The sequence below is a fragment of the Bos indicus genome, chromosome 2, assembly GCF_029378745.1.
Source record: "Bos indicus isolate NIAB-ARS_2022 breed Sahiwal x Tharparkar chromosome 2, NIAB-ARS_B.indTharparkar_mat_pri_1.0, whole genome shotgun sequence".
Lineage (NCBI taxonomy): Eukaryota > Metazoa > Chordata > Mammalia > Artiodactyla > Bovidae > Bos > Bos indicus.
Genome location: NC_091761.1, coordinates 113,058,442 through 113,071,725, shown reverse-complemented (window position 1 = coordinate 113,071,725; position 13,284 = coordinate 113,058,442). Strand labels below are relative to the sequence as shown.

The window sequence follows — 13,284 nt, the reverse complement described above, 5'->3', positions numbered from 1 at the left end:
CCTTAATGCCTTCAGAGATGGTCATAATATAAATTGCTAGGCTATTCCTGTCCAAATGAATTCGATATATTAAGTGAATTACAAAGTGATCTGAAGTGCTGTGTCCTTATCCTTAGATGTGTAGTGACTGTTGTTTTTCAGTTGCTAAGTCATGCCCGACTCTTTGCGACCCATGGACTGCAGCATGCCAGGCTTTCCTGTCCTTCCCTATCTCCCAAGGTTTGCTCAAGTTCATGTCTGTAGAGTTGGTGATGCTATCCAACCATCTCATCCTCTGTTTTCCTCTTCTCCTCAGGATCTTTTCCAGTAAGTTGGCTCTTTGCATCAGGTGGCCAAAAGTATCAGAGCTTCAGCTTCAGCATCAGTCCTTTCAATGAGCATTTAGGGTTGATTTCTTTTAGAATTGACTGGCTTGCTCTCCTTGCAGTGGAGGGGACCCTCAAGAGTCTTGTCCAGCACCACAGTTAGAAAGCATCAATTCTTTGGTGCTCTGCCTTCTTTATGGTCTAACTCTCACATCTGTACATGACTACTGGAAAAACCATAACTTTTGACTATAGGGACCTTTGTTGACAAAATGATGTCTTTGCTTTTTAATATTCTGTCTAGGTTTGTCATAGATTGTCTTTCAAGAAGTAAGCATCTTTTAATTTCATCACATGCAGCCATGACTGTATGGCTGCACTCACTATCTGCAGTGATCCTGAAGTGCAGGAAAAGAAAATCTGTCACTGCCTCTACCTTTTCCCTATCTATTTGCCATGAAGTGATGGGATCGGATGCCATGATCTTACTTTTTTGAATGTTGAGTTTTAAGCCAGGCTTTCACTCTCCTCTTTGTGTAGTGATAGACTGCTTTAAAAGGCAAAATATGTTCATAGCAAATTCCTTCTCTTATCCCCCCACGTTGGGTGCAGATTAGATCTTTATTAAGATTTGCGCTAAAATATTTGGTATTGGTTTTGAGGAATGGAATAGCATCATTTCCTGATGACACTTATATTTCTAAAGACCTAGGGGCACTTGCAGTTGAATTTTGGGAAATTTCATCATGTATGACCAGACTTACAGATTTTCAGAAGTAGAAACTCACCAGTGTGGAGGTTGGGATCTCAGCCCCAAGAGAAAAATTCCAGCCACCCTGAGAAAAATCATTGGCACTGCAGCTTTGTCCTCTGGCAGCTTGACCACGTGCTGACCTGCTTCCAGGTCCAAGAAGGCATGTATAGTCTAGGCTGATAGGAAACCTGCCACAAGTTGGTCAGGGCTTCTGTAGCCCCTCCCTCAGTGCAAAGCAGGGCTCCTATGTCCTCCTTGGTGAGGGGTCAGAGTGGGCGAAGGGAAGAGCATTCAGTTCCCTGAAATCTGAGTCTTCCTCCTATTTCTTTCTGTGTCTAAATAGAAAACAGGATGACAATACTTTGCCTAAAGGGTAAACATGAACATCCTGTGTTCTGTCTTGCATTCTTCTCTTCTAAAATACTGAGAGCCCAGAGATTTCTTCTACTAAAGAAGGTTTTCTGCTTCTCCATGACTGCTACCATCGCCCAGCAGGGAGAGACATGACTGCCTCACTGGGTGTGTAGCTATCAACTCTGAAAGTCCCTGAACAGAGCTTCTCTATTTATTGGGTCCTTCCTCCATCCTAGGAACAGTGTTAAAAGTGTCTTAAGTGCTTCATTGGGATTATCTCATTTACTCCTTCTCATCCTAGCAGGTGGGCTCCCCAGGTGGCACTAGTGGTAAAGAACCTGCCTTGCCAAGGCAGGAGACATAACAAGCACAGGTTCGATCCCTGGGTCCAGTTGATTCCCTGGAGGAGGGCGTGGCAATCGACTCCAGTGTTCCTGCTTGGAGAATTCCATGGACAGAGGAGCCTATTGGTGTTCTACAGTCCATAGGGTCGCAAAAAGTCAGACGGGACTAAAGTGACTTTGCACGCACGCACACATCTTATTGCGTAGGGATAAAAAACTATCATCAGTCCCATTTCACTGAAATGGAAAGCGAAGTTCAAAAGGTTGTTTTTGGGGTCAGTAATCCAGGTAGTGAGTGACAAACTCAGGTGTATGCTACACCAAAATGATCATATCATACCTCCGAAGAAAAACCAGCCAAGTCTTATTGTTACCATCCCATCAGTCTGCTCCTGTTCCATAGGACATTGCTGTGTACACCTTAGACCACACTGGAGTGATTATTCTGGCTACTAGGCTGGATCAGGATGGGGAACAAGGAGGTCCTCCTGGCTTCTGACTTGAGAAATGACTTGATCACCAAGAAAAAGGAAATGGGTTCAGTTGAACCTCCATCCACTCCCTCAATCCCAATATTTTTCTCTTCACTCTCACTCGTCAGAGTGCTTCTACCTGTTTTTCCACATTGCTTGTGATTCACTGTTGCCTTTTTAAAAATATTGGTGGGGGAATGAGAGAGATACCAACAACATCTCTTCCTATCTCTTCTCTACTCCAAAGCCCAGACATCTGTTATTGGACTTAGTGAATCTATAGACAAAGCCTTTAGATTCTAGACCTAGAAGGAACCTGAGGTCATCTCTTCTTACCCTCTAACTTTGTTGTTGCTGTTGTTCAGTTGCTAACTTGTGTCCGACTCTTCCGAGACCCCATGGACTGCAGCACGCCAGGCTTCCCTGTCCCTCACCATCCCCCAGTTTGCCCAAGTTTATGTCCATTGAATCAGTGATGCCTTTCAACCATCTCATCCTCTGTTGCCCCCTTCTCCTTCTACCTTCAATCTTTCCCAGCATCAGGGTCTTTTCCAATGAGTCAGCTGGTTGCATCAGGTGGCCAAAGTATTGGAGCTTCAACTTCAGCATCAGTCCTTCCAAAGAGCATTCAGGGTTGATTTCTTTTAAGATTGACTGATTTGATCCCCTTGCTTTCCAAGGGACTCGCAAGAGTCTTCTCCAGCACTAGAGTTTGAAAGCATCAATTCTCAGGCACTCTGCCTTCTTTATTGTCCAGCTTTCACATCCGTACATGACTACTGGACTCACATCCGTACGTGACTACTGGAAAGACCTCTAACTTTATGGATAAGCAAACTTAGATCCAGAGAGACAGGAGTAACAAGACCTGTCTGAAGTCTTAATTAGTGTCAGAGCCCAAACTCCATCCCCTGCTGTTCCTATCACATCCCCCTGGGATGCAGGGTACCCAAGTCCTCCTGCAGAACTGCAGTAGCTTCATTTATCTGTAGCAGAAACTGAAGATAATAGGAACACAAACTTGAGGAATCCACAGCCTGCACTTTAGGATTTAAAGAGAAGTTGAACATTATCTTATCAAGTTAATCTTTTGAATACAGCCCTGCCCCTCCTACTCCTGCTGGGTTTAAACCTTGCTTTGTCCTCATTTCCTTTCAACAGCCTGAGCTGGGAGCTTTGCGCCAACCCTAAAATGATAATGTTGGGCTGCTCCCCTGAGTCCTGGCAAAGAATATGGAGTTGAGATTTGCTCAGGTTGACACCATCCTTTTCAGCTCTCAAATTGGTTTGGAAAAGCACATTTGAAAATGACTTAAAAGACTGCCATTTTCACGTTTGGAAAGCAGTTCATGATTATTGTAAACGAGATTTAACTTGGAATGTTTAGGATGTGGGTGGCTAATTCCTGCCACAATTCAAAGGGGAAAGAAATGAGCACAGAAAATAAAATAGAACAAGTACTGAAAGTACAGTTAATAGCTCATTGATCCAGCCACGGCTCAGAACAGTTTTTACATAGCTAACTTTTGAAGATCATATAATTGACCCCATTTAGTCACAAACTTTTAAGAATTAAAAGCAGTCGTTGGTGGAAGTTTATCTCAAATGTTTCACAGTTTTCTCTTCCTTCTGGAGCTGTCACCGCTGCACATAATTTGACTTTTCTTATTGCAGAGCATGGGCCCTAGGCACATGGACTTTAGTAGTTACGACACACAGGCTCAATAGTTGTGGCTCACTACTGGAGCACACAGGCTTCAGTAGCTGTGGTACATGGGCTTAGTTGCCCCATGGTGTATGGAATCCTCCCAGACTATGAATGTCGTCTGCATCGGTAGGCAGATTCTTATCCACTGTACCGCCAGGGAAATCCTAGCTCTTTCTTTTGTCAGGGCTTGTACTTTTAAGTTAGTTAGACTCAAGCGCGTGCCCTGGGCTCACTGACTGGTGATGAGGAGCCAAAGACACTTCCTGCTTCATCTCACTCTTGACATTGACAATTCATTCTAGTGCCAAGGCTCTCTTGCTGGTGCATTTATATGTGACTGTATTAGCCTTGAACCTTGACTTACAGGTCTGTTACTTACCTTTTTTGGCTCTTTCTTGGAATAATGATAATAAACATAATAGTTTTATTCATAATACAGCTAAAAGAGTGATAAAATCTACCATTTATGCCAGTGTTTTATTCATAGCATGTCTTCTGTTATAATAACTCTGCAAAAGAGGGCATCGTGGTTCCAGTATACCAGTTGAGGAAAATAAGGTTCAGAGGATTTGAACTCAGAATCACTTCCCAGGTACCAAGCTAGAATCATGCACCCTCATCTTTGCCCTAGGAAAACAGTCCACAGTCCCATTTGGTGGTGTAGGTCTTGGGTGGCTAGTTTAATTGCTGGGACCCCTGCAACCCTTTGAAGAAGTTAGAAGCTGTCAGCACCCCCATCAGTTGCTTGAATCATGCACCCTCATCCTTGCCCCAGGAACACAGTCCACCATCCCATTTGGTGGTGTGGGTCTTGGTTGGCTGGATTAATTGCTGGAACCCTTGAAACCCTTTGAAGAAGTTAGAGGCTGTCAGCACTCCATCCATCAGGAGGGACATCCTTCCAGTTGTAAGTGGCTGTGCCCTATTCCCACTGGCCCAGGGCAAGTCACAGTTACATTGCATCTGGTCAGAGGCTTTTGCAAGCTTCGTTCAGCAAGGTCTTTGGAATCCTGTGTATGGTGGCTGTAACTGGTACAGGTATGAAAACCCCTTCTCTAACCCACTCCTGTAAGCGTCCCAGAGTAATGAATTGGGTACTGTCTCTTTCGGGCCCTGCAGAAGTTGTTTCTGTTGCTTCCCAGAACTTGGCTGTGATCAGAATAGTTGAGGTTGCAAAATAAGTGCCCTCTGGGTAAGTGAGGTATTATTATATTATTTTAAATGTGTTTACTCATGGAAAAGGACTGGGAAGGAGTTATGGAACTGGTCTCATGTTACCGTGGGACCCAACTTCAAAGCTCAGAGGAGGCATGCCCATTCCTCCATCACCCAGGGAATCGTGTGTCCCTCAGCAAGGAAGAGTCAGAGATTTTTTTTTTTTTTTTAACCACTTGTAAAGGGGACAGGGAAAAAGTAAACAATGTCTGAAATCCTTAGATCTTTTTTCTCTTCCAATAATAACTAACTCATGTGTGTTGAATCCTTACTTACCATATGTCTGGCACTGTGCCAAGCACTGGGCACAGGGCAGTTGGATCCTCATGAGTATCCATTCATTTAACAGAGGAGGAAACTGAGGCTTAAAACTTTTGCTTTACGCCACAAAGGTAGCAAGTATCTCAACTGTGGGTTTAAATTCCCAGTCCACTTCTCAGGCTTTTGCCTAACTGCTACACTGTACTGCCTTCTACTAAGAATAAGAAAGATTAACTCTGACCAGAGAAGAATACAGTCAAATGCAGAAGCCTGAGAAATGTAAGGTGTGATATTAACAAAACATTGACATTATCCATGTACTCTGCAAGAAGCTGCTGAGGAAGCCACTTGAGAGAGCAATGAAGGAAGATTTTCTGAAGCACCTAAACATACCAAAGAGAAATCTGCTTTTAGCCGCACTGGTGCCAAAGGGAGGGAAGTGAAGAAAAGATGTGCTTGGCAACAGCACCTGGGTTTTTTAAATGAAAGAACAGTGTGCCTGTTGCCAAAGTGATTAATTGTACAACTCAGTAAATGTCAGCAAGTGGAAAAGATGCCTGTAAAGGGGAGGCACTATAATTAAGTGCAAATGAAGAGATAGGAGCTGGAAGAAGAGAACTCTACAAATCACAAATGGGGGGAAAGAGGTCATAGTTGCTATCAAAATGGACCTGAGTCCCAAGCTCTTGAGTTGAAGTAGCACCAAGAGAGGCAAAGATGCAAGTTGATAAGGAATAACTGGGCCTCAGGGAGAATCACTTTGCTGGGTTGTGTTTTATACTGACCAACTCCCTCCTATCCTATCCGTTTAATTGAATTTATATACCTGAGGGGACTTACCCATCTGGAAATAGACAAGTTAAAAGATTCTTGCTAATCCCTGCCCTGGAAAATGGCCAAGTCCATGAAATGGTTTTACTCAGCTTGGGGTTAAATTCTCAGTTGCCTTTAGTCTAGGAGAGTTCTCCTCCTTTAGGGTCACTTTCACTTGGTCACAATTGCTGAGCCTCTGGAAAACTCACAGAGAACCCCAACAAGATTCAGACCTTGATGATAATAATAATGAGGAAGAGGAGTTTATTTTCACTCCATATTGATTGACTGATTCACTCCACAAAGCACTGAATTCCCATGGAAAGGCTGTGCTCCAACTTAAACAAGTGGGTGCAAGTTTCAGCCTTTGTCCTTGGTCTCCAGTTTCTTGCCATCATACAACTCTGTATAGAATAGCGCTGGTGGTGAAGGAAGGGCAACAAAGTCTGGGAGACAGTTGCAATGCACCAGCTTCAGAGCCCTCACCAAATTTTCACGCTGGCCCAGAAAAGCGAATGGCTGGATCCCTGTGAACAGCAGTTCAGGCTATCAACTTCCCATGGATTCGAAGGCAAGTGGTAGCAGGTTTTCTCTTGGAGCCATGTCCAGGTTCAAACAGTGTCCTAGGGTGATGGCTTCATTCCTGTTGGACCCAAAGTAGCCTCTTTTCTGGGGGTATTTCAGTGTTAGCCAGCATCTTTGTATGTAAGGATAGACACTGCATCAAGGAGTAACAAAGGCGCCAGTCACAATTCCATATTCCCACTTGTGCTTTCAGAGCCAGCTTGAATAGGTGAGTGGTTTCTGCCAATGAATGCTTCACACAGTAAATACATCTTTTTAAGAATTCTGTTATCAAATTCATTACATTTTTAAACGTTGTAAGTTCCCATCAAAATGTAATTTAAATGGTCACCCAAAACATTCTGCTAACACTACTAGCTGCCTTCTAAAACTGTGATCCAAGGAAACATCACAGACTTTCCTATGAAGGACAAACCAGCTCTCAAAGGGGATGTTCCAAGGTTGCCTCCATACACCCTGCCATGTGCCAAATAATATTTTTCTGGTATAAATCCACCTTTGGAAGATACAAGGTTTACTTGGCACATATTTGGCTTTCAGAACTGGTTTTAAAAATCTCATACCCAGTAGCCAGATCTGGCTTTGCCAGTTACTCGGTGTGATTCTAGCAACAAGTCACTTAACTTCTCTGTGCCTCGGTTTCCTCAGCTGTAAAATGGGAATGATCAGATCATGACCTCATAATAGAGATGTATGTGGATCAATATGTGTAAATATTAGATAGAACTGTGCTTGGCACATAGTAAGTGCTATGGATGGCTTACTTTATTGTAAATATTACTGTTGTTATTATTATTGTTCACTGAGCATCTACTTCATGGTTACAGAGGACATATAGTAAAGCAAGCACAATCCCAGCTCTTACAGAAAGGGGATGACAGCCCTTAGAAATGAAATCCATCAGAACGTATTTTCAGCCTGTTTGTGAGTTAGGAAACCCACAGGGTGCAGTAATAAGGACTGACGTTCTGAACTGTGAGGTGTGGGCTGTCGGAGATGCTTCCCAGGGGGAGGCGACCAATCTTCCACTCTCCCCATCAACAGAGGTAGCCTCACACTTGTTCAGTGATTGATGAGGTAGCTTCGTGGTAAGAAACCTGCCTGCCAACACAGAAGAGACAGGAGACTGGGGTTCAGTCCCTGGGTCAGGAAGATCCCCTGGAATAGGAGATAGCAGCCCACTCCAGTATTCTTGCCTGGAAAATCCCTTGGACAGAGGAGCCTGGTGGGCTACTGTCCGTGGGGTCGCAAAGAATAGGAGACAACTGGGCGCACACATATATACATTGATCTTTTCAGGTCCTCTCCTCCCACCTGCATCCTAATAGATGGTAAAGAATAATTTCCGTGTTACAGTGGATATTCTCGAGGCTCAGGGAGGTCAAGCAACTTGATCGAGTTGACACACTCTGCAGCTCATGGGAGCCTCTCTGCTGCCTCTTCCACCAGGCTACTGCCTGGACTAGACTTGAACTGTGTTGCCCAGTCTGTACATTGCCAGTCCCTCTATGAATGAAAAGAAAAGTGAAAGTGAAGTCGCTCTGTCGTGTCCAGCTCTTTGCGACCCCATGGACTGTAGCCTACCAGACTTCTCCGTCCATGGGATTTTCCAGGCAAGAGTCCTGGAGTGGGTTGCCCTCTCCTTCTCCAGGGGATCTTCCCAACCCAGGGATCGAACCCAGGTTTCCCGCACTGCAGGCAGATGCTTTACCCTCTGAGCCACCAGGGAAGCCCTTCCCTCTATGAATAAGTCCACATATAAGGAGGGACCCACTTAGTTTGGGTAGCCTGAGTACTCTGCCCTCTGGCTCCAGGAACAGGAAGAAGAGCCCTGGAGGCCCACTTCTTCATGTGGTCAACCCCATACCTGCTCACAGGTTGACATGTGTGCCAGTTGCCATCTTTCTTCACTGTGAGTGTGAGCCAGGCAAGCAGGCTGCAGACACGCCTGCCTCCACTGGCCAAGGGGTGCTGACCCCTGTGCTCCTTATTCTGGAAGCGTCTGCCCCTCTGCTGTTGCCACATGCTCTACAGTTCTGTCTCCTGGGGTTGGTGGTGGGATGGGTGTCAGTTAGCTACTTTCTCACACCGAGCACCTACTTCCCTGGAACTCCGACCCCCTCCAGGGCTCTATTGAGAACTGTGGCTCCTCTTTCTACCGTGTCCTCCTGCCCCCGAAGTTCTTGCTCATCCTTCATTTTTAGTTATCGCTCAATGTGATCAGGTTCATTTTTCAACTTTCAGAGAAATTTTCCGAAAACTCTGTTCAAAGATCCATCCCTCCACCCCCACTTTCTCACTGTAATGAATATATTCCCCTGTTATACTGCTTTTTTGGTAATTTCACTTGGACTTTGGGAAGGAGGAAAGGAAACACATGTATTCATTTCTTAATTATGATATTTGCATCTGAGCTCATGTTGGTTTTCTAAGATAACCTCTTGTTATCAGCAATAGCATTCCATGCACATTTAATGTTTAAAGGCCAAATTAGTGATTCATTTTATTAATACTTCAAAGAAACTAGCAGACACCTTCAGGGAATTGATTCTTCCTTTTAAAATATTTCCTGTGTATCAACATCTATGCCAAACATGAGGGGAAAAAGGGACCTTATCTCTGTGGGTTGATCTATCTCCTCCCCCACTTTGCCACATCCCTAGCTTAATTTCCTCTTTCAAACATCTCAGAACCCAATCCTTTTCCTGCAATTTTGAATTTGCGTGCTTGAAATTTTTGATAAGAAAACATTGGACTGTGTGTCCAGCTGTCATTCTCTGGTTTTCATCCTTCCAGCCTCTTTTCCATTGGATAACTGCAGTTGTGAATTGAATTCCCAAGAAACTAATTCTTGGAGGTTCCCTTTCCTTGATGATGGAAGTTAGAAGAGAGAGAGAGAATTTTGAGACTCCCATCAGTAATAGCAGTCCATCAATAATAGGGCTGAATTCCTCAGAGGCAGTTCAGGGATCGATGAACACAGGACTCTAATAGCCAGAAAGCACATCATTTATTTCCCCAAAGACTTCGGCATCTGCCAGATCGTCTGACTCCAGAAGAGACCCCAGAGGTTAGCCAGCCTTAGGGAGAGATGGCTAGAAAGGAGTTTGGGATGCAAACTGCCTCTTTCCTGCCAAGCACATGGTTTGTAACTTAGGGCTCCACCTACTCTTATTTGTAGCCCACAGGAGCTGCTGGGGAATGTTTAATGACCCCCAGTCAGTGCCTTGCTGTATTCAAGCTCTTCAGCCCTGAGCAGATGACCAGAACCTGAGGGAATGACTGGAGGGTGATAGGTCATGGGGTATGGGAGTGGGTGGGCGAGGGTGGGCACTGACATCCAGGGAGCGCCAAGGAGCAATCAGATCTGAAAAGGCACATTCATAATCATGAAAGCCCATTCCATATTTTGTTTCTGGTGGGACACCATTTATATATATATATATATATATATATATATATTCAATATGCAAGCCTGGCGGGCTAAATTGTAACCTCTCTTCAATAAATGCCCTAGTTGTTTAGAGTTAAAAAAAAAAAAAAATGGTTTAGATTAGCACCCGGGCACTCTGACAAAGGTCCAGAGGGACTTAAAGGACTTGCCAGCATCATTAGCATTTTTTTCTTCTTTTTCCAGCCGCACTAAAATATGTTTGCCCAAAACAGAGGGAGATGAAAAACTACTGGCAGCCAGTACCTCTTAAAAGAAAAAAAATATTTTACTCCTCTGGCAAACATACCAATTAAAACGAAGCTGTGTTGTGACAGATTACAGAGCAATTAATGCCTAATTGAGCCTTCTGCTAGATGCTTCTGTGAAAGCCACTTTACTGGGGCCCGAAGTGGCCACACCTTAGAGGAAAAGAAACCTCCAAACTTCCTGTAACACCCTCTGCGCTGAGGGGCCCAGAAACCAAAGAAAACATTTTTACTTTGAATCTCCGAGAGTTACACGGACAGGATTAGCTTGACAGAAAGATCTCGACGTTGTAAATCCTACTGGGGATTTCGTAGTTTCCTCATTTGTAAGCAAAATCTATTTTCCATGAGATATTTTTAGTGCAAGCATCCCTGTTGTCTTATTCTCTTGCAGTATACCATTAGATCTTGAGGCCGGTCCAAGCCAGTCACGTGACTCCTAAGCTCTCTCGGTTCTCTCCTAAGTGACTAGTCTCTCAGGATTCAGGGAATACTAGACTCTTAACTGCCAGAGACCTTAAAGTCCTTCCTGAAACCTTGAATTCTTATTGATAGGAGGTGAAAATGCTTTACAGCTGCTCTTCTTTTTTTTTTTTTCTCTGAGAGGTCAGCTCGGCAAAGCTCAATGCCCGACCTCAGTAAACAGATATTTTCAGCCATGCAAGCCGCCTATGTAAATATAAAAATGTATCAGGCTGCAGAACTGCATGCGTGGGAACAGAACAACCGAGCTATTGAAAGAAAATCACAGGGGGAACACTAGTGTCACTCACATGGCTTTGGTTAACGCGTGCATACTTCGGATAAATCGTTTTGATTCAGAGGACTCCCCACTTTATATATAGAGTCCATTTCATTTCTGGAACTTACGAGCTACAATAAGCAGAACCCCAGCCACTTAGTGAGGTGTCTAGTAAAATTTCCTTCTGCAAGTTTTTACATTAAAAAGACAACAGTCACTTTCACTCTTTATATGACACTCCTCTGCCTTGGAAAAAACATGTGAGTGTGAAGTCAATTTTTCAGTTGTTTAATGTGAAAAAGAGTGATTTGTTTGAGTGTCTGAGAGGGAAAGATATCTTTAATCAGACCTCCAAAACTGGAATTGAAGAGAATCACTGTAATGAACAGGAAACATGCTCTTGAGATGAATTGAGAAATGTTCTCTGGGCAAAATGCTCTAATATTCCTGAGTGTGTTCAGTTTCAGTGGATCAAATCTTTCCCATCTCTGCATCCAAGCTATTTGGCGGTGATCAGATGATCAGAGCTCAAGGAAGTGATTGGAGAGTGAGCTGGCTGCAGCTGCGATGTAGGCTGTTTTCAGGGACAAGGAGCCACTGTTTTTCAAACATAGCATCCACATAGAAGTTATTTTCTGGGCTCCAGGATGCAGCGATGGGCTGCACTGCCAGCATTGTTCTGCTTCAAGCTTTTCGTTCTGTGGTCCAGAGGAGCTGTCCACACATTTGTCGACGACGCCAGGAGGAACCATCCCACGAAATTTTGCCTCTGGAAATTGACGATGAAATGAGTAGACCCAGAACCCTCATCATAATGGTATGGTATCTGTGGCAAAACAGCCTCAGTTGATGAAGCTGTGATTATAGAAATGAGGCTGTCATTTGGGATTCGGGTTTTCAGCTTTAGATAAAGAAATGTGTGACCAAGAGTTTACTACCAAGAGTTTACTACTGTGGAAAATCTTTTCAGAATGATTTCATATATTATTCACAGAACTGGTTTTCTTTCTCTTATATGTGTCTTGAAAATGTACAGTTTGGTTGTCTGTTAGAAACTCTCTTCTGCCTACTGTTTTGTATTGCTGTTATTAACTTTTGTGCAGAAATCTTTGAAGCCTGGTTCAATTAAGTGGATTTTATGTTGTGGCTCTAATTTGAAAGTAGAGCCCCAAATAGGTATTTTTATATCACATGTGACTCATCCAGTTGTGTTGGCAGTTAGATCTCTAACTTCAAAGCATTTGAGGCTTTCATTTCTGGCGCTACAAGGGAAATGCCTTTCCAAAATGTTTAACTTAGGCATAAAATCAGAATGAAGTTTTTGAGAATTTTGTGGAATGCATGGTGTTTTCATTAGAAAGCTGTTTCTTGCCACTTGACAAATGACATTTTTGTCTGTGCTTTAATGATTATAGTGTTAATTCCTTCACGTGTATCTTGTTGATCAGCTAGAAGAAAGTGGAGGGTAGACTCTCCTTACCTTATGTTCAGGGAGAGATCTGCTTAGTCACTGAAATCCTGTCTTAGGATGGAAGCGGTGTGCTTAAGTTTCCAAAATTGAGGAGGCATTGAAGTCTGCGTGGTTTCAGCACAATCGACTTTTTTCTCTTAGATTTCAATGTTCGGATATCAAGGATGCAGTAAATAATGAATGATAAATACCTGTTACACCAAAAGTTTTTAAGTGAAAGTTATTTGGCTTGAGCTGTGTGTCTGAGTGACAGAATACTAAGCTGTAACATTCTAGGCCAATCTCTCCAACAAATCAATATTTGATTTTCAAAAGGCAATACTGTCCTTCAACTATTGGACTATGATTATCTCTTGGAGGGAATACTTAGTGGGAATATTTTCATTCTCTCATTATTCCCATACTGTGCTGTGCTAAGTTGCTTCAATCGTGTCCAACTCTTTGCAACCCCATGGACTATAGCCTGTCAGGTTCCTCTGTCCATGGGATTCTCCAGGCAAGAATACTGGAGTGTGTTGCCATTCCCTTCTCCAGGGGATCTTCCCAATCCAGGGGTCAAA

General features: G+C 43.5%; 1 protein-coding gene across 7 annotated transcripts in view; it reads left to right on the top strand.

Annotated features, from left to right (window-relative positions):
* Positions 1-13,284, top strand: part of DOCK10 (dedicator of cytokinesis 10) — a 304,825-nt gene that overhangs the window by 54,586 nt on the left and 236,955 nt on the right. For 2 of the 7 annotated variants that reach the window (XM_070773190.1, XM_070773177.1), the window contains exon 1: positions 10,346-12,070. The exons of 2 other annotated variants lie outside the window; for them this stretch is intronic. In XM_070773190.1, the coding sequence (XP_070629291.1) occupies positions 11,909-12,070 (162 nt within the window). In that variant the 5' untranslated portion in view covers positions 10,346-11,908. Of the gene's footprint in view, positions 1-10,334; positions 12,071-13,284 lie in introns of those variants that run through there. 3 more of the 7 variants (XR_011562013.1, XM_070773216.1, XM_070773184.1) reach the window with 3 other exon arrangements.